Raw genomic sequence first — 20,458 nt, 5'->3', positions numbered from 1 at the left:
GCTGGGTCGGGGCCCGGCAGCGCCGCCGGATCTGCCGGGGCGCGGCCTTATGACGCGCCGTGACGTCTCCTTGTCTGGCGGCCCATTGGTTCTCCACTACCACCCTTCTCCCGGGTAGGGAAACTGGTCGCGGAGCCGGAAGCGAAGTAGCCTTTGAGTTCGAGACAGCGGCGGCGTTTAAGGCAGAAAGACCTGTTGCCAGTGGAGCTGGCCAGCTTCTCCATTCAGGCTCCAGCCCGAGTTGGAGAAAACCCCGGGATTCCGGTGGCCCATGGGAGGGCGCAGTCTCGGATCGCGAACTATCCGGCGCAGACCGAAATAGCCGAGCCTGTGAGGGCCACCGGAAACCGCGCCCCTAGGAGGAGGCGGGAAGCCTTGCCAGAGGTAGGAACACAAAGGTACGGCTCCTGGGGTGGGGCCCGCCGGCCATGGCCACGCCCCCTGGGGCAGGTCCCGCCGCTCTTCGCTTCGTAGCCGCTGCCTGCTGGCAAGTCGTGCGCGGACGCTGCGTGGAGCATTTTCCGCGAGTATTGGAGTTTCTGCGATCCCTGCGCGCTGCTGCCCCCGGCTTGGTTCGGTACCGGCACCATGAACGCCTGTGTATGGGCCTAAAGGCCAAGGTATTGGAGTCAGTAGGACCCGGTAGAGGGGAAAGGGACGGGATGCGAGGACCTGTCCTGGGCCGACTGCTTGGGGGTGGAACCGGTTGGAAAAGGGCAGCTTGCCCGGACGTGGGGATTCTGAGCTCAGCACTCTTCACAGCTGGTGGTGGATATGATCCTGCAGGGCCGGCCTTGGGCCCAGGTTCTGAATGCCCTGCATCGCCACTTCCCAGAGTCTGGACCTGCAGTGCGGGACCCCAAAGCCGTGAGTCGTCCCTGGAGCAAGCCCTACCTCCACTTAACACGCGGTGCAACAAAGTTGTTCCTCCTCCCGGTCACTGGATTCTGGTGCCCCTAACTTGTTTGCCTTCCTTACCCTCAACAGACAAAGCAAGATCTGAGGAAGATCTCAGAGGCTCAGGAAACCTTTTGCCAGCAGGTGAAGCAGCTGGCAGAAGCCTCTGTTGATTTGGCTTCGAAGCTACAGGTGGGACTGGCTGCTTTGGAAGCTATGGTGTAGCTGTTCTCTCTAGTCCTCTTCTGACCTGCTTCCTTTTTTTTTTTTAACTTTTTAAAACATCTTTGTTGATATAAAATTTATATATCACACAATTTACCCATTCAAAATGTACAACTGAATCTTTTTTTAATTGAAGCATAGCTGATTTAGAATGTTGTATTGATTTCTGCTGTACAGCAAAGTGATTCAGTTATACATATGCATACATTCTTTTTTATATTCTTTTCCATATGGTTCATCACAAGATATTGAATATAGTTCCCTGTACTATACAGTAGGACCTTGTTGTTGACCCAATTTTAAATTAGTAATGCTTAATATAAATAACATTACTGATTTTAATCGAGAAGATTCATTCAGGCTTTTTCCTTCAATGTATAAATACTTTCATCAACAATGTACAACATAATTTATTTTTTTTATTTTTATTTTTTTTAACATCGTTATTGGAATATAATTGCTTTACAATGGTGTGTTGACCTGCTTCTTTTCCTCCCGCAGGAACTTGAACAAGAGTACGGGGAACTTTTTCTGGCTGCCATGGAAAAGCTGTTTTTTGAATACCTGTGTCAGCTGGAAAAAGCACTGCCTACACTGCAGGCACAGCAGGTTTTGCTAGGGCAAAACACATAAGGGCAGAATGCTGGGGTGGGGGGTAGGGGGTGGAGTTGTATCAACGCCTGTGGTCTTCATGCCTCTCTCCCTGCCCACAGCTTCAGGATGTGCTGACTTGGATGCAGCCGGGAGTTTCCATCACTTCTTCTTTTGTCTTGAGCCAATATGGTGTGGACATGGGGTGGCCACTTCCAGGTACCAGGACCATCTAGGAAAACTAAGAATTTGGGGGTGGAGTGTTTAGCTTGCGACCTTTTGAGGCAGCCTATTGGAAGGGTTACATGGGCCTGAGGCGTAAGAAACCAGACTGAGTCCATGTGTTACTATATTGCCTTTTTAAAGAGATTTGTTTTCTTTCTCAGAGTGCTTTGCTACTGATTCAGTGAACACTACAGAACCCATGGAGCAGAGTCCTCCTCAGCAACCAACACCAGCACTCCACGACCCTCTGCCAAAAGCCCGGCCTGGCCCACACCCTCCTCAGGATCCAGCCTCAAAGAAGCACCCAGAACCTTTGACTGGCCACCATTTCAATCTGGCCCCTCTAGGCCGGCGAAGAATCCAGTCCCGGTGGGCATCCTCTAGCAGAGGCCATAAGGAGCGCCCCACAGTCATGCTGTTCCCCTTTAGGAATCTGGGTTCACCAACGCAGGTCATATCTAAGCCTGGGAACAGCGAAGAACATGGGACACACACAGCAGATCCAGCAGGTGCTGTGGGCACCAGAGCAGCCTCGACTGGCAAGTCTAGGAGTCCGTCCAAGACCCTGGGAGGAAGGGCTCTGAAGGAGAACCCAAATGACTTGTCTGCCTCAGAGCAAAAGGAGTGAGTACAACAGTTGCTTCTCCCTACTAGCAGCACATGCCCTGCCTGCTTTCCTTTCACCCTGTCTTGCTTGCTCCCACCCTAGGAACTGCTTGGATTGCCCCATGGAACCCCTGAGATTGTCATTATCGCCTCCTAGGGCCAGGAAGTCAGGTAGGTATCCTGAGTCAGGACCAGATCAGACAGCCTCCTCTCTTGGGGACTCTTGAGGTCCTGTGTTCACTGAGAAGAGTACCTGGACTCTGGTTTCCTCCCTGCAGTGCGTCCTCCATCTCTGTGCAGCTCTGACATTACTCTAGGGGACCTGGTTTTGGACTCCGACGAGGAAGAAAATGGCCAGAGGGAAGGAAGGGTGAGTAGGAAGGAATGGAAAGCTGGGGAAGGGGATGGGCGGGCAGAACAAGATAGAAAGCCATATGATGCAGGATATGGAGGGCTCAGGGCATGTTTCAGTGATGATAGGATCTCCCTGCTCCCTTCTCTGCAGGACTCTCTGGAAAACTATCAGAAGACAAAGTTTGACACCCTGATCCCCACCTTCTGTGAATACCTCCCCGCTTCTGGCCCCAGTGGTGTATCTGTCCCTCTTCCTAACCATACAGACAGTTCTAGACTGCTGTGATTAGACTGGAATGCCCACGGCACTCTGCCTGTCTCCTTCCTCCTCAGCTCTCACACAGTTTAGGGGTAATAAAGTGGAAGTCCAGGCTTGGGTTGCCTGACTATATTGCTAAAGTTACTTTGTAATACTTAATAATTAAATTTTGGATTTGTTAAAACACTGTCTTCGTTTGAGGGAGGGGAATTAAGGCTTCTATAAGGTCAGTGTAGGTCATTCCTTAGAAACAGAACCGGCCTCTCCAGGGCTGGAAGGGGATCCCTTTGCCACTTTACTTCCCTTGGAGAGTGTCGTTCAGACATGCCCAAAAGGGTTACCAGGGCTGAGAGCCTAGAAGAGAAATTTCCTTTTGCTATTCTGAAAATACTGTGTGTGGTCTGATGCCAGAATATACTTGTAAATTCTCATGCTGCCAGGTTACTTGGGGGTGGTGGCACTAGAATGGAGATGCTTCATGGAAAGGGCACTCACTGTCCTTGACTCCACTGGGTCAGTGCCAACTCCTCCACTTGCCCTGCAGCAGCACCCAGATGCCATCCTTGTGCAGAAATCCCCAGAATCTCAAAGTCATTGGGATCTCTCTTTATTGAGGTATTTAAAATACATAAACACTTCTGAGCTTTGTAGATATTCAAAGATCTATTTAATGAATCTGATTAACAAAACATGATTCTAAAAGCCTACCTCTTCCAGACCAAGGCCATATAAAACACTTATGTATGAATGAGCATCTTTTCCTTTTAATAATCTTCAGGATTCTGGGTCCCCAGATTCCCATTTGATTATCTTAACTTTATTTTCTCAGCCTGCCTTCCTTGCTTCCTCCCCAGTGGGTGCCCTGGGCATTTTGCATGTGCAGATAAAGTACAGAATACTGCAGGAGCCCTTAGCAGAGAGAGGATAGGAAATGACCAAGTAATAGCCCTAGTAGCTGGGATGGGAGAGGGGCCCACTGGGGAGCCCTGTGGTGGGTGCTGGCGCCCTGGGAGGGCAGAACTGCTCAGGTCTAGCTCTTGTCACTGAAGATCGGATTCACCTGCTGGGTGACACGGATGAAGGTAGTTCTCCGGCTCAGCTCCTTCAGCTTAGCTGCTCCCACGTAGGTACAGGTGGAGCGGATGCCTCCAAGAATGTCTCGGATAGTGTGTTCCACATCCCCTTTAAAGGGCATCTCCACTGTCTTTCCCTCTGAGGCCCTTAGAAGAGGAAAAGCTTTCTTACCTTTTCTGTCTGGATTTCTTAAGCCCAATGACTCTTCCCCAATCTCTAGCATTTAGTCCCTGTTCATCACTTTTCTTCCAAGTTCTGCCACCACCTTACTTGGGAAGTCACGCTTTCCAAGAACCCTCAGCTTCTGGCCTCCACACCTACCTGTACTCAGCCACGCCCCCGGCATACTTCTTCATGGCCATTTCAGAACTCATGCCATAGAAGAGCTTGTACTTCTTGCCATCCCTCTCGATGAGCTCACCACCTGACTCGCTGTGCCCAGCCAGCATGCCGCCCAGCATCACGAAGTCAGCCCCTGCCCCTGCCAGCACCAACAAGAGGGGAAAGAGATGAATCTGGCCCAGGTTCCAACATGGTCACCCTCAGAAGCAACTTACACAAAATTCTCAGGCCTGCCAATGATTCTGGCATCTTCCTGGTTTTGTTTCCCTAGCTGGCCCACAACCCAGTGCACAGGCCTACTCTGCCCTGGCTTCTGTTCCTCAGTGGACTTTACAAGAATTTAAAATAGAGCCTCTGGAGACGCTCTGCCTGGCTTCTGCTCTCTCCTTTTTGCTGCTTTCGCCATCTCCTGGTCACCTCTTTTTACTCTGCCCAGCCGAACAAGACTCACTTCAAGTGTCCCAAGAGCAAAGCTCTCCAACTTCAGTGTGAACAAGGATCACCTAGGAAGCTGGGAAAATGCAGATCTGTAGCCCCACTCCCCAGAGCCAGATGCCATGGGTCCAGGGTGGGGCTCGGCATCTGCACTGTCCCGCAGTCCAGGGGATGATGCAGATGGCCCTGGCCCACATTAGGAGAGTCCACATCAGAGTCCCAGGATTTCCCCTGCTGGTTTGCCCCAGATGACACCACAGGCTTCTGGGTCACTAGTCATATTATAAAAGAATCTGAACAGCTTTCTTAGACTTCCCTAGCCTGATCCTAGACCCTCAGAGGTGACTTATCCTCTTCTACAGGATCCTCCTTCTGTGCCCTCCTTACCGAAAGCCTTGGCCACATCCCCGGGACAGTTGCAGCCTCCATCCTGCAAAGTAAGGAGCACTATGAAGGGAGAGTATGGATGCCCCAAGCCCTCTAGGAGGTCCCAGTGGCCCACCTCAAAGCTGACAGGAACCCAGGAGTCCTGATCCACCTCTACCAGAGCCTCCAGACCTGGCAGAGAACCCAGATGTCTGGCAGCCTCATACCCTACCCTGCTCTTGGCCTTACGGAAATGATGTGGCCTTTGAGGCCATGGGCAGCATCTGCGCACTCCATCACTGCACTCAGCTGTGGATACCCAACTCCGGTCTTCTTCCGGGTGGTACACACAGAGCCTGAGAAGAACGTGACAAGAATGAGAGGGAAGTTCTCCACAGGTGTCTGCCACTGAAGCGGTGGCCAGTGGCCCCCAGTGAACCAGCTTACCTGGTCCAATTCCCACTTTGATGATGTCAGCCCCAGAGAGAATCAGCTCTTCCACCATCTCTCCTGTTACCACATTCCCTGCCTGGGACAGAACCATCAAAACAGAGCATTCTTAGGGTCAGAAAGAGCCGATCGCATGCTTCCAGCATTATTACAAAGAAGAGTACCTTGGTTCCCTCTACTTGGGCCTTCTGAGGGCTTTTAGACGAGTCACTTCAAAGGACCCTGCTTTCCAAGCTGAGGTAAGGGGGTGAGTGGCCAGTGTCACCGTTGTACTAGGGTAAAGCGGGGGTCCAACTGGAACAAGCTCACATCTGATTTACAGTAGATTTATCTCCCCCTCCCCTCCAAAAGACCCAAGCACATCCTTTGCTTAAGCTGTTATGTCATGAAACCTCTCTGGCTTCAGGGAAAGGGGGAGGACATGGTAATGTCAGCTAAATACCCATCTACACAATTGTACTTGCTTTTGATGGACAGAACAGAGAGACCACTCAATGCTGCGAGGAAAGTGAGGCATTGTCATAACTCCCCTGAGCTTGTAAAAATAAAATAAAACAACATTTCATGCATCCCCTTCAATATGACTGTAGTATCTCTCCATACCTTTGGGCAGGTGTGTATGTACTAGAGATATGTACGATGCAGAAATGTTCCATTGTGGTTTAGTGAGTGATGTCGGACACTGGATTTACAAAGACTAGGTATCAAGGTTCGGAGAAGACGGCACTGGCCAGTACACAAACATTTAAAGCATGGAACCATGGATCATCACCCAGTGACATGATTAAGCAGACTAGGAAATGCAGCAGAGGAGAAAGGAACTGGTGTAACAAAATGGTGTGGCGGGAAAGAGTGGAGGAAGGAGAGGAATGGACCCACTACAGGGTAGTAGAGACATACCATGATGGTGTGTTCAGGGAAGCGCTTCCGCACATCCTTTACAAATTCAACAAAGTGTTCAGAGTAGCCATTGGCCACGTCCACGCATATATATTTCACCTGGGGAATAGCGTCCAGGATCTGTCCCAGCTGCTCAAAGTCAGCAGAGCTTGTGCCTGAGCTGGCAGCCAGATGCTGTGAGAGAAACAGGGCCATTAGCATGTAAGAAATGACCTGGTTGGTTAGCCAACAGGGGTGGGAAGGTAAGGGCTGGTCCCCAGGAAGCCACACAAAGATTCCCGGAAGACTGGGCTAAGGAGTGGATCAGGGGAGGACCAGTGTTACCTCAAGACAGTCAGGATTCTGGCTAGCAAACTCTTTCCACTGCTCGAGGCTGTAGTGCTTATGGACAGCAGTGAAGAGGGAGAACTGGGAGAAGAAAGAGCCATCAAAAAGGAGGGAACTTCATTAAGAGTCTCTTTTTCTAAAAATAGACCTTTATATTATCCTATCTGAGGGACAAAAGGACTGAAGTCTGGAAAGAGCAACTTGAAGAAGTCAGTGGTTGAGCTCAAACCTCAGTTCCACCATTATTCTCTCTACAAATGCAGTCGGGCTTTTCGCCATAAGCTAGTACTTGCCCAACACTCCCACCAAAGTACTAAAGTCACCTGGATTGGATTTCACCTGCCAGCACGTACAGCGCTTCTGAGTTAAAAGGTGACAAGGACAAGCTGTTGGTGCAGTGAGACAAGCAGTAGACAAGAAAGAACCATGAAGAGGCTGGACGGAGCCAGTGTCTGCCTGCACTGATTCAGCCCCTCCTGTGATAACCTAGTACAGAGCTAACCTACTTGCGGTATCTTCTGGTCCATTTACCAGCAGTAATTCAGTAAGCCTAAATGCTCACAAAATTACAAGAGGTAAGGCCTTAAGGTTAACAGTCAATAAGGTGCTACCCTTTCTCCATCTCTGCTAAAGTAAAGGACAAATTTTCTTGAGACATGGACCAACCTGAAAAGTTTATCTCATTTAGTCTGTTTCAGTCAACCAAGTTCAAGGATATAATGACTCATCAGACTTGTATTTCCTAGCACAACAAATTGCAAATAACGTCCCAATACTTTGAGAAAAGCATTCAAAGGCCACTTGTGAATGCTGGTGTTTGTGATTTAAAAGTGCAGACATGCAAATAGACAAGACAGCACAAATCTTGCAACAGATGAGAGACCCAAGGAAGTCAAGCATCAGCCAGCAGTAAGGAAGTGCAAATGCTATAATACTCAGAGATCATCATCAACACTACCTAGCTAACGCTGGTACAGAACTGTGCTTTCTCAGCAACACTCTGCCATCAACATGCTAATAGACAAAAATCACTCTAGGAGGTCAGCAGACCTTGGAGATATACTGGCATAGGGTGGCATGATGAGCATATCCAATTACATACCAAGCTAGAGATCTAGAAAAAGATCCTTGCTTGCATCCAACCTTTTAATTATTACTGAGACTTGGCTGTATCTCTAAAATCTGATTTCTTCAGCACTCAGCAGTAATGAAAAGCCAGTCTCAACATAAAGCATCAAGACAGTCCCGGCAAGGTCCATACATTATAGGACATTTGTTAACACTGAAGTCAGATTCACCATTCCTTAACTCTATTGGACAGGCCAGGTGGACAACGGGCAACAGTGGGATTCCTAAGCAGTTGGTAAATGGCAATAGTAATACAGTACTAAAGCTGCATAGCTATGAACCCCAGAGAAATGATAGCAGACATTCCACAAAGACTTACAGCAATCAAAAATAGAGAAAGAGAGATGAAGTCCTTAAGGCTGACAGCCACAAGCAGCAGCAGAATCCATCAACCAGGGCTACCTGGATTAACCAGAAGAGTGCATATGTCCTCAGGATGCCCAAACTATCTACCTTCTCAGCTACAAATACAGAGACAGGTAATATTACTGAAAGGAGCAGCAGCTTCCATTTTGAAAATGAGCAATAACCTGTATATAAGAAAAATACATTCCATTTTGGGCACATCCCAGAAACACCCAGGAACCTAGAACTTAAAGAAGAGGAAGATTAAAAAAAAAAAAAAAAAAAAACAGGCATGAAAGAAAATAAACTTCTTCTCTCTAGAATCTTCTAGTTAGGAATTTTTGAATGCTCAAACTATATCTAGTTTCTGGACTAAAACAGTGAATGCTGAGCATCCTAACAATAGTGTAAAGAGGGATGCCGGTGATTTGGAGAGGGTGATCTGGGTGGTGGGAAAAGTTGGCAGGATGTATAAACTGCTGGACAGGAGAAAAGGGAAAGTTCTGTTAAAATGGGGGCAAAATTTAGCTTTGAATCTCATTAACTCAGATGGCCCTTTAAAGTTATCAGATAAAGGGGCCTTAATACTACTGCAAAAACAGAAATTGAGCATCCTGACTGTTAACTGCCAGAGTTGACCTGGGATGGGGGTGGGGATGCAGATACCTCTGCAGTCAGCCCACAAAACTGGACACCATGAGGAAGGGGTAGGAGGGAAGTCCTACCTTACAGAGAACCTTGGCTATCTCAAAGGTGCCTACAGTATCCATATTGGCTGCAATGATGGGGATCCCAGTGTACATCTGCTTTGAGTTCCGAAATGAAAAGGATCTTGTGAGATCCACCTGCAGATATGAACAGGAAACTAAGCAGTTCATTTATCCAAAAAACAAGTATTGCAGGAGGGCAAAAGCCAGGAATCTTTCCCAGTCCTGGCCCTCCAGGAGCTTGGGATCAAGAAAGAGAAACTAGAGAAGCAGGCTCACCTCACTTCGAGACTTAAGGGTACTGCGTTTGGGCCTCAACAGGACATCCTTGAAGTCCAGTTTGACGTCGTTGTCGATGTGAGGCATGGCAGGCACCTAAGGGTAGCAGCGAATCTGAGAGCTGGAAGGTAGGAAAAGTCAGGAGGCGGTAGCTGAGCCAATTTTCCCTTAGAACTTAATGTTCTGTTAGGGCTGGCGGGCTCATCTCTCTCCTCGCTTAAATTGTGGAAGGTCAGGGCATTGATCGAGGCATAGTCCCTGAAGACCGTCACCTCAGACTCGGGTGGTTTCACTTACTCTCGGTGTCTTCAACCTAGATACTATTTGTTGGGGAGAAGAACTGGGATGGAGTCGTGAGAGACCCTAAATGGTGCGTTCCTTACCCCACTACTCTTCTTTCTCCCGCCCCTGCAAAGAGCAGTTTGGGGTAAGAGGCAGATTGGGAGTGAGAAGGAGTGGTGGGATCCCAAAACCAGCTTCCGGAATAGGGGTACTCACTTCCTCTCGCCGGGGCCAGGTGGCAGTTGACCGAAGCTCCTCTTCATTAGCCACTAACCTCGCGCAGCCCCGCTGAGCCTTGTGGGCAGCGCTAACAGGTTCCGCTAATTGCCGGAGAGAACGAGTAACCGAGGAATTCCAGCTTCGGTGCTGGAGGCCTTCTGGGTAACAGAGTTCACACACTGAGGATGCCGCTGGATCTGAGGGGCAGGGAACTATAACTCCCAGGGTGGGACGCGCGGAGCTGCCCCCTGGCATGATGGGAGGAGTCGTTCGTTCCGCCCCCGCTTTATACTAGCCCCGGCTTGCTGGGGACTCTCAGAATTGCAGAGGCGTCATCTCTGCTGTAACTAGGCGGGCCGCCTCCTTTTTTTTTTTTTTTTACGACGCCACAGAAACGAAACGCGGACGCATTCCTGAGCCTTTCCGGAACCCCGTGGAAAGAAGGAGGAGGAGCGAGGTGCGGGGTGGGGGGGGTGGGGGGTGGAGCCAGGCAGTGACCCGGAAGCAGAAGTGACTCCCACAGGCTGAGTGCTGGGGAGCTGCATCGGCGATCGCAGCGGTAGAAGCAGCAATTTATCTGTGTGCAGCCCCAAACTGGGAAGAAGATGCTAATTAAAGTGAAGGTGGGAGCACCTCCAGCCTTGCCAAGACGCAGTGGTACTGGGCTGGCCGCTGTGCGTTAAGGGAGAAGCCGGGAAGGAAAATCACGCCTTTCCCGAGCTTGGAGGGGGCTGACAGCCTCGGGGCTCCGCGCGAGGGTTGATGGGATGTAGGGGGGTCCCCAAAAGGGCTTCGAGAGCAGGGGCTGGCCCAGCCAGACGACCCCGGGGTCTGTGCTGTGCCTGCTTTCATTCCGGGACCGTTCTTTGACCCAGAAGGAGGCCGCCTTTGTCCGGGGTCTCGCTGTGTTCGAACCCCCGCGGTCATAGAGAAGGCCTAGCAGCATCTTGGCCCCCCTCTCTCTCGGATTCTTGGAATAAGCTCTGTTCTCCATCGTTCATGCCCCCGTTACCTGCTTCTCCCAGCCCCTAACGTAGGCTACTCCGAGTACAGCACAAAAACGTAGCATAGGGAACCGGTGCCTCCCAGGAACTAGACTGTGAGCTTTTGCTAGTTGTCGCCAAGGTGTAGTATCTCAGCCGGCCTTCAGGAAACAAAGCTGGGAGCGTGTTCAGTTAGCACCTGCATTTCTGAGCCAGCATCCTGGACCAGCCTCCCTTCCTTGACTGAGGCAAGTTAGTTATCAGTGCCCTAGTTCTTGGTACTAGCAGTGTTTCCTTCATCTCCATCCCGCCTCCTGTGGTTCTTCACCAGTTTCCAACCCTCATTAGTTCTATCTGCTATTTCCTCCTTTGTGCCTTAAGAGGGAGGGACAAAAACTAACAATTGATGCAATGCAACGTTAGTTTAGCATTTAAAAATAAAAAACTGCCAAGGAAGTCTATCGTTATTTCATCAGCTCTTTAGTGTATTTATCATGCATAATAGCCATTAACCTCTTCAGTCCTTCTGAACCACCATCTTAGCTAAGGATTGAGGCCAAGCAGCATGTTGAAGGTCATTGTTTTTCAAATTTTGAGTAATGAGCTATAAAACAGTCACTAGTGGTAAAATCAGTTTAATAAGTCCGTGGGTCACAAGCAACAAGAAAAAAATAGAGATATCAGGGTATACTTCTGGATAAGAGGATTGTGTGTGAAATTTGGGGTTTTATTTTGTATGTATATTACATGCATGGATGTGATGTTTGTTCATATGTATTTCTTAGTGTGGGTCACTGTCCAAAAAGTCTTGAGAAACATTAGCAAGTGAATGCTTATGTCATTTCCATACATATGGATTCTCAGGTTCTCTTAGTCCTCCCTTAGTCCAAAGAAGAGGTTATTACTATACTTTTGTTCAGTGTTTTGTAAACCTTTTTTTAAATCTCAACCTACACAAAAAAATTTTACCTCATGGTCCCATACAACACAAAATAACTGTGTGTGATATGCTCTGGTATTTTGAATTCTATTCCAAGTTGATTTCATAACCCACTGATGGGTTGAGACCTGCAGTTTAAGAAAATACTGTATTCTAGATGGGCTTCTCAACTTAAAAATGTGTAAGAATCACCTGGGGATCTTGTTAAAATGCTGATTCTAATTCAGTGGTCTGGGACGGAACCCGAGATTCTGCATTTCTAACATTCTGCATTTCTGCTTGTCTGGGGAGTATACAAGGTTCTACTTTCTTTGAATCCATTTGTATTTAGTACTTCTCTAAAACTGTCAGGCTCCTTTCCCAAAACACTTTCCTTTCCACCTTCAAATAGGTTTCTCTGTCCATCTTTCTCTTTCTTTTTTGTATGTTAAATACATTTTTGTATGTTAAATAAATAAAGCAATTAGCTGTGAACTACTATACAAATGATAGGTTTTTTAGCAGGGTTCCTTTGTGAATTATTCATTCTCCACTGTCCTTCTCCATGTAGGTAACTTATTCCATATCTCTTTTTGCAATCTTTTACAACTAAATCCCTTGTCCACGGAAGGAAAAACACACAACATAAGAGCTGTGAGTTCAGTTTATTTGGGGACTTACTGAGGACCTTAGCCCAGGAGACAGCCTCTTAGATAGCACTGAGGAACTGCTCCAAAGGTAAGTGGGGGAGGTCAGCATGTATGTGATTTTGGCAAAGGGTAATCAAGCACACATCTCGGTAGAAGGTTGCTGCTAGTCAAGAGGAACAGATATCTTAGTTAATGGTTTTAGTGCTTTTCTAAGTATGGGAAGATGCAAGAATTTGGGTTCATAAAATTTTCTCCTGAAAATATCTAACTATTTAAAGGCGTGTTCTATTAATTTTCCCAGAGCACATTCCTGATGTGCCTCATTCCTGTCTCCTCCTTGAACTCCTTTCAGGCTGGGTTGAAAGTCAGCGACTGCAGTGGCTAATGACTTAATTCTTGTAGAACCAGGAGGCAAGTGACATCCTTTAGTTGGCACACTCGTGATTTAAAACTTCTCTTGATGCCTTATCTCTGTGTTTCCAAAATTAAATACAGCATCTTCTGTCTTAAGCCATCTTCCCAATACTCATCTCATATATTGATCCCATCAATCTACCAGTTACCTGGAACCCAGTTCTTTAAAATCATTGTTCTCTTATAGAACCTAATTTTTCTTTTGATACATCTTTCTGTTGATTTTCTTTCTATTCCCATTACCCTTGTTCTCATCTGGGGTCTCATTAACTTATATCTTTATTTCTCTGTGATACCTCCAGAGAAATACCTCTTGTTGGGATACCTCCAACAAGATTTCCTACTGCCATTCCCCTCTAAAGTTTAGAGTCTAGGGACTTCCCTGGTGGTCCAATGGTTAAGACTTCACCTTCCAGTGTAGGGGGTGTGGGTTCGATCCCAAAACATAAAACAGAAACAATATTGTAACAAATTCAATAAAGACTTTAAAAAATGGTCCACATCAAAAAATTCTTAAAAAAAATAAAGTATATGTATTTTTTAAAAATAATAATAAAGTTTAGAGTCTATACCAAAATACGGTGTACAAAATCATAGTGTACAGGTCTTCTTTAACCTTCTTTTTCATCATATTATTCCCTAACCTCAGATCCTGCATTGATTCCTCTTAGCAAATTACTTTGGGCACCTGTCTTTACTATCTAAGCCCCAGTTTTCTCATTCATGCTTTTTTAAACGTAAAATAAAACACAAAGCTCTTAAGGGTTAAGTTCAAGGAGTTTTTAACAACAGTATACCCCCATGTAGCCACAGATCTAGAACATTTTCACCCCTGCCCTCTGAAAGTTCCATAGGTTAGTTTTACTTGTTTTAGAATTTCATATAATGGAATTATAGAATATATCATTTTTGTGTCTGGCTTCTTTCACTCAGCATTATGTCTGTTGTTGTGTCTGTAGCTCCTTCTTATTACTTGGTAATACTACATTAGATGACTGTATCACAATTTGTTTATCCATTCTCCCGTTGATGGACGTTTGGGTTATTTCCAGTTTCTGGCTATTATGAAGGAGGCTTCTAATAGCCAGAAATGATGATATGAACATTGTCTTTTTGTGGACTTATGTTTTCATTTCCTTTGGATAAATACCTAGGAATGGAATTACTAGGTCATGTATAACTTTAAAAGATGCTGCCAAACAGATCTGCAAAGTATGGCACCATTTTACATCCCTACTTACAATGAGTGAGCATTCCAGCTACTCTGCACCCATCTTTATTATAGTTATTTTAGTGGGTGTGAAGTGTTATCTCAGGTTTAAATTAATCACTGTTGATTTTCCCTCACCACGGCACTTTGTCACTGCCTCTTGTATTTTGGACGATAACATTCAGTATGGCATTTCTTGTGCATTGGTTTGTTCTATTAATTGTATGTCTCAGTGTCTCTTGGTTGTAAATCTTCACTTGAAAGAGATTGTTGGCAAGGGCTGGGTCACTTAATTTCTTTTATATCCCCTACAGTGCTTATAGCAGAATGTCAGGCTGAGGTTCATCATAGACTAGCTGAATAGCAGTGAATGTATTCCCAGGTCACAATGACCAGATTTGAGGGAAGAAATCCAGTATGACATGGTCTTTTAAAATATCTTTTAAAATTAAAATCAAGAATATCTTTTAAAATTGTTCAGTTTTAAATGATTTTAATTATGACAATTTCAGACATATACAACAGCAGAGAGAAGGAATAATGCACCCCATACGAAGCTTCAAAAACGATCATCTCATGGCCAATCTTATTTTATTTATACTCACCAACTTACCTTATGTTTTAAGGAGCAAGTCCCAGATAGCGTAGCGTATACTATTGGTATATATTTCGGTATTTATCTGTAAAAAAGAACTTTTTTTACTAACATAACCATAATTATTACACCTAAAAAATCAACAGTGATTTCACACTATCATTGTCTCATTTGTTTTTTACAATTTGTTGGAATCTGGATCCAACTAAGATTCATACATTGTAGTTGGTTGATAAGTATTTTAGGCCTCTTTAAACCTGTAATTCCCCATTTCGCCCATTTTTTTTCTTGTTGAATAATCTAGGTGGTTGTTCCCGTAGAGTTTCCTATAGTTTGAATTTTGCTGATTACATTCCCATGCTGTCTTTTAATATATTCCTCTTTCCTCTGTATTTCCTGTCAATTGGTAATAAGATCGAGAGGCTTGATTTGTCCTTTTTGTCTGTTCATGTGTGAGAATAATTCATAGGTGGTATTGTGACATGCTTCTGTCAGGTTGTTTTGCTTTCTGCGATGTTAGTCATTGCCTAGATCCATTATTTCATTGGAGTTTACAAAATGGGGATATTCTGATTTTATTGTTGCTTCCTACATTAGCTGGGATCCTTGAGCAGTGTCCAGTACAGTGGCCATTTGCCCACGTGCACTATTGACCACGAGAAATGTGGCTAGTGAGACTGAGGAATTCATTTGTTTTATTTGTATTTAATTTTAATTAATTTAATATAAGAACTGAAACTTTATTCAGTAGTTGCAAAACCTTTTAACTTCTTTGGAACAAGTTGGGAATGTAAACATACTTTTTAAACTGTAAATTGTGAAACTTAAATACAGATCAAGTATTTCAGATGATAACTTATCATCTGAATTGAGGTGTGCTGTCAGTATGAAATGCACACAGAATTTTGAAGATTTAGAAGAAAATGTAAAATATATTAATAATTTGAATATATTGGGTTTCAGAATATTAAAATTAATTTCACCTTTTAAAAATGTGGCTGCTAGAATATTTAATATTGTATATGTGGCTTTCACTAAGTTTCTATCTCTAGTGGACAGTGCTGCTTTACAGAATGGTTTCCTTATACTCTCATCAAGGACATTGTTTTAAATTTTTTTTCTCATCCCAATGTATTCATGGTATTAAAAAATGGAAAATACAAAAAAGCACAAAGAAAATAATTTAAATCACCCATAATCTCAAAACTCAAGATAAAAGCACTGATGTCTACATCCTTCCAAACTTTTTTGAAAGCATATAAATACACGTATGTGTGTGTGTATTTCTTTAGTTACAAAATAAGAATTATACTGTTAGTCTAAACATTGTTTGAGAACTGTGTGATTTTCCCCCTGTGTTTGTACCATAATTTATTTAACCCTCAATTGTGTGATATTTAGATTGTGTTTCTAGTTTTTCAGTTTCAAAAAGTTGCAATTCATTGTCATAGGTATATTTTTGGACAGAGGATTATTTTCCCAGAAGTGTTATTGCTGGGACACCATATGCCAGATTGCTCTCTGGATACATTCATAGGCTTCTATAGTCGATCTCAGAAACAAAGGACCAGTGCTAGAGTTTTAGATTTTATAAACCAATAATTTTTTTCAAATGTCATAAAGCCCAAGCACCTGACTCTTGGGAGAGCAGTTCTAGGCTTTCTGTTAGAGTCTTTTGTACTCTTTAAAAATTGTTATTATTAAATCAGAATGAATATTTATTAATATTCATGTGATAAAGGAATATATTTTTATTAGATATTTTATTAGATAGTATAGATAAAGGGAGAGTTAGCTTTGGTCTCCTCAATCCTACTCCCCTTCTCAAGGATCATCATAATTTTAGGAGATAGGTATACTTTTAATCCTTTCTTCTATGCATGTATGTATGTATATATTTACATATAGAAAATGATACATAATCATACATTCTCTAGATCTTTCCATGTTAGTGTATAAACTGTTGCATAATAAATATATCATTCTAGGGCTTCCCTGGTGGCGCAGTGGTTGAGAGTCCGCCTGCCGATGCAGGGGACACGGGTTCTTGCCCCGGTCTGGGAAGATCCCACATGCCGTGGAGCGGCTGGGCCTGTGAGCCATGGCCGCTGAGCCTGCGCGTCCGGAGCCTGTGCTCCGCAGCAGGAGAGGCCACAACAGTGAGAGGCCTGCGTACAGAAGAAAAAAAAAAAATGTATATATATATATATATATATATAATTCTATGGCTGTACCATAGTTTAATAGTTTTCCTATTAATAGGCATTAGGCTGTTTCTTGTGTTTTGCTTTTATGAAAGGTGTTGCAGTAAACCTCACATGTTCCTCTTTGAATACGTACTCAAATTTCAAGTTTTTCCTTAAGGTTAGTTATCTAGAAATAGAATTGTCTGGTTAAAGAGTCTTTGCATTTAAAGTATTATGATCAATAAATTGAGATAATTTGTGGACAACATGGTATTGCATACTTTTCATTTTGTCAGGAAGGAGCCTAAAGAAATACCATATATTGTCACTGTCGTTTCATAAAAGGACATTTTAACACCTGAAAATATTTAGTTTCATGAAAATCTCATTGTTGTCATTATTTTTCTCATTTTACCATAGACTATTGAAAATTTTCAAACAGACCAGCTTGAGTTGGGGTGGAAACTTGAAAATCACTGTTGTAATTTATTCTTTTGCATCCAAACAGGTCAATCCAAAGGAGTTACTCTTGCATTTTTTGAAATATCCTTAGTAGTGAACCATTCTCATGGTTGAGAAGTTAGATCCTAAGTACTTTCTTCATGCTGGTCTTTGTGAATATCATAAGTAGGAACCATATGTTATTTTGTGAGTCCACCACAGGAGTGTACATTGGGTCTCAATACTAGATCAGCCAGACTTGGGCAGTACTGAGTGCAGAGCTGAAAGCTCAGGTTCTGGGGCCAGAGAGTTTGTGTTTGGATTCATACTCTCCTTTTGACTTCATAGGCATGCTTTTTAACCTGTCCAAACCCCATTTTCCTCAACTATAAATGGTGATAGTAATAGTACATATCTCACAAGTACTTGCAAGTATTAAATGTATTGACGCATGTAAGATACTCAGCGTAGTTTCTAACTCTTGGAAAGTGTTCAGTAAATGTTGGCTGTGATCATAGCATGATCATTGGTGTATTTAGCTGTTCCACCAATATTTATTGACTGCTTCTATGTCAAACACTGTGCTTTGTGCTTAAATTAGGAAGATTGAACAGTCTCTGTCCTTTAGGGAGCTGGAGTATAAATTGGAGAGTTTGACACTTAAACAACTAGCTGTAATGGCTCTTAAAGTGTACTGGGGACAAGTCATCAATCTTAAAGTGTCCCTTGAAGGTTTGCAAAAGAGCGGAAGAGGGCATGGCAACAAGAAAAACAGTAGAAGCAAGGAAAATGCCCCTAAATTATGGATTACTGTAGACTGGTGCAGATGGAGTTTGAAGAGCAAGGATGGATGGGAGATTAGATTGGATGAAGCACGTTTATAAGTGTACAATGAGTATAATTATTGTTTGAATATCAGCAGCCCTTTGTCTATAGAAGAAGTCAAGAAGACCAGAGCTGCAATTTAGGATTTAGGTGGAAGTCTGGAGACGATATGGGAGAATAGAATGTTGAATTCTAGTATTACTTAAAAAGTTGGTCAGGGACTTCCCTGGTGGTGCAGTGGTTAAGACTCTGTGCTCCCAATGCAGGGGACCTGGGTTCAATCCCTGGTCAGGGAACTAGATCCCACATGCATGCTGCAACTAAGGGTTCGCATGCCACAACTGAGGAGCCCTCGAGCCACAACTAAAGAGCCCTCCTGCCACAACTAAGACCTGGTGCAACCAAATAAATAAATAAATATTAAAAAAAAAAAAAGTTGGTCAGAGGTGATCTCCAGTGTCCCTGAGAGAATTCTTTGAGTTATCTGAATGTTAATTTCTAGCATTGGTACATGAGATAAGGTCCTTCTCAAAGGAATACTTTCCTTAGGACAATTCTCATTGCTGTCTTATCGAAAGGAGTTATGGTATTCTCTTGGATTCTAGCAGAATGGGAGGTGAGATGACCTGTGAGATTAAAAGGGTCAAATGGTTTACAGAATCTTCCCCTATCAAAGTTGTTCACAGCCTAAAAATGTCTGAAATCGGGTGTGGTCAAAACTTCTGACACTTCAAATCAGCTTTGAGAATGTGCGTTTCTCAGAAGGTAGTAGGTCCCCCAAGACTAGGCCAGGATGTTTTACCTAGGAGACAAATTGTATATTGGGCTATAGGATTCATGAAACCGTTGCCTGTTTCAGACGCTGACCGGAAAGGAGATTGAGATTGACATTGAACCCACAGACAAGGTAATGTACGCCCAATACCTCTCCATGCCTATCTCCCTACATGTACACTTGCTTGGGTATGCTGATGAACTGAGTCCTTCCGCTCTCATACTCTCTGCATAGCTCTTGTTCTTTCCCGTTCCACGGTCCTTCCCCCTGAGCAACCCCTGACTACTTGTACCCCTAAAGGTGGAGCGAATCAAGGAGCGTGTGGAGGAGAAAGAGGGAATCCCCCCACAGCAGCAGCGGCTCATCTACAGTGGTAAACAGATGTAAGTTTGGAATGGGAATGAGGGCGTGGCCATCTTATGTGAAGATGAAGATGCAAGTACTGGAGGTGGAGCAGGCCTGCCTTTTTTTTGTTGTCTCAGACCCTTTGGCAATTTGATGAAGGCTATGAACCCCTTCTCAGAATTAGATTTTTGCAGACATAAAATAAAATGCATGGAATTACAAAAGAAACTAATAGGATCGAAATACACTTATCACACTACTAAAAAAGCAAGTTTGTGATATATGTACTTCATTAAGATCTAATGATGGATATAATAACTACTATAATTTTAAAAGATTTTCAAGATACCTACAAATAGTTGTGAAATGATAGGAAAATATCTAATTTTTGTTGTTAACAAGTTACCCATATTGCTAATAATACCCCTGTGGGTTTTTTGCCTGTGTTCAAAACTGAAAGAAATATCAAATTTCAGTTAGGGGTTAGTAAAAATATAAAGATGTAATTTTTTTCTCATCTGCATTCATAGATCCCCAGACAGATCCATGAAACCCAGGTTAAGAACGTTGCTCTAGATGGTATTTCTAATACCTTTTTTCTTTTTTTTTGCCTCTTCCTGCAGGAACGATGAGAAGACAGCAGCTGATTACAAGATACTAGGTGGTTCAGTCCTCCACCTGGTATTGGCTCTGAGAGGAGGAGGTGGTCTTAGGCAGTGATGGACGCCCCCCTCCATTTCACCTCCTTGCCCTGTCGCTCATTATGAGGAATCATGTATCCTCTCACACTGTGGGACACCAGAGCCACTGCCCCCTCTCCTGGATGCCCAGTCTTGTGTGTCTGTTGGTGGGAGACTGTGAGGACCCCAGGATGCAGTGTTCCTGGCCCAAAGGGCCCTTGCTGGCTAATGGGTTTTAGTTTGCAGTCCTGTGTGCTTCCCTCTGTTAATGGCTATGTCCCTGGTTGTCAATAAAATATTTCCTGGCCTCCTGGAATCTTTCTTCTATTGCACAAACGTGACTGAAATCAAAATGGGCCAATGCACACTCAGTTATACCAGGCTGAAGGAGTAGGACAGTGTAAGAGAATGTGCCCTTAGAGGG

The 20,458-nt window shown here is 44.3% G+C and overlaps 3 protein-coding genes across 16 annotated transcripts; 2 read left to right on the top strand and 1 right to left on the bottom strand.

Moving 5' to 3' along the window:
• The first annotated feature begins 98 nt into the window (after positions 1 to 98).
• On the top strand, positions 99 to 5,429 carry TINF2 (TERF1 interacting nuclear factor 2). 7 transcript variants are annotated; one of them, XM_033411672.2, is made up of 9 exons: positions 100 to 620; positions 763 to 867; positions 988 to 1,089; positions 1,624 to 1,731; positions 1,836 to 1,932; positions 2,100 to 2,562; positions 2,648 to 2,715; positions 2,823 to 2,914; positions 4,845 to 5,355. In XM_033411672.2, exons 1-9 carry the CDS (start codon positions 429 to 431, stop codon positions 4,920 to 4,922), a joined length of 1,305 nt encoding a protein of 434 aa, XP_033267563.1. In that variant the 5' UTR covers positions 100 to 428; the 3' UTR covers positions 4,923 to 5,355. The 7 variants fall into 7 exon arrangements, 6 of the variants coding, with proteins under 6 accessions (XP_049562091.1, XP_033267563.1, XP_033267565.2 ...); XM_004283125.3 differs by lacking the exon at positions 4,845 to 5,355 and adding an exon at positions 3,050 to 3,341 and having other exon boundaries at positions 101 to 620; XM_049706134.1 differs by lacking the exon at positions 4,845 to 5,355 and having other exon boundaries at positions 99 to 620; positions 1,624 to 1,722; positions 2,823 to 3,341.
• GMPR2 (guanosine monophosphate reductase 2) lies at positions 1,686 to 10,405 on the bottom strand. Of its 7 annotated transcripts, none has more exons than XM_033411676.2 (10): positions 10,009 to 10,391; positions 9,511 to 9,606; positions 9,250 to 9,369; positions 7,049 to 7,132; positions 6,824 to 6,898; positions 5,822 to 5,903; positions 5,624 to 5,730; positions 5,396 to 5,438; positions 4,553 to 4,712; positions 3,749 to 4,377 (listed from the first exon to the last, which is right to left on the bottom strand). In XM_033411676.2, the coding sequence occupies exons 1-10, from the start codon at positions 10,264 to 10,266 to the stop codon at positions 4,188 to 4,190; spliced, it is 1,215 nt and encodes a 404-aa protein (XP_033267567.1). In that variant the 5' UTR covers positions 10,267 to 10,391; the 3' UTR covers positions 3,749 to 4,187. The 7 variants fall into 7 exon arrangements, with proteins under 7 accessions (XP_049562086.1, XP_033267567.1, XP_004283176.2 ...); XM_004283128.4 differs by having other exon boundaries at positions 6,725 to 6,898; positions 10,009 to 10,388; XM_004283126.4 differs by having other exon boundaries at positions 6,725 to 6,898; positions 9,511 to 9,631; positions 10,009 to 10,147.
• Positions 10,406 to 10,498: 93 nt separating this feature from the next.
• On the top strand, positions 10,499 to 20,341 carry NEDD8 (NEDD8 ubiquitin like modifier). 2 transcript variants are annotated; one of them, XM_004283132.4, is made up of 4 exons: positions 10,499 to 10,634; positions 19,094 to 19,141; positions 19,310 to 19,392; positions 19,978 to 20,341. In XM_004283132.4, the coding sequence occupies exons 1-4, from the start codon at positions 10,617 to 10,619 to the stop codon at positions 20,072 to 20,074; spliced, it is 246 nt and encodes an 81-aa protein (XP_004283180.1). In that variant the 5' UTR covers positions 10,499 to 10,616; the 3' UTR covers positions 20,075 to 20,341. The 2 variants fall into 2 exon arrangements, with proteins under 2 accessions (XP_004283180.1, XP_033267572.1); XM_033411681.2 differs by having other exon boundaries at positions 10,528 to 10,685; positions 19,978 to 20,237.
• Positions 20,342 to 20,458: the final 117 nt, after the last annotated feature.

The sequence above is a fragment of the Orcinus orca genome, chromosome 2, assembly GCF_937001465.1.
Source record: "Orcinus orca chromosome 2, mOrcOrc1.1, whole genome shotgun sequence".
NCBI lineage: Eukaryota > Metazoa > Chordata > Mammalia > Artiodactyla > Delphinidae > Orcinus > Orcinus orca.
The sequence above is the reverse complement of the archived record's forward strand: the minus strand, read 5'-3'. Positions and strand labels throughout refer to the sequence as shown.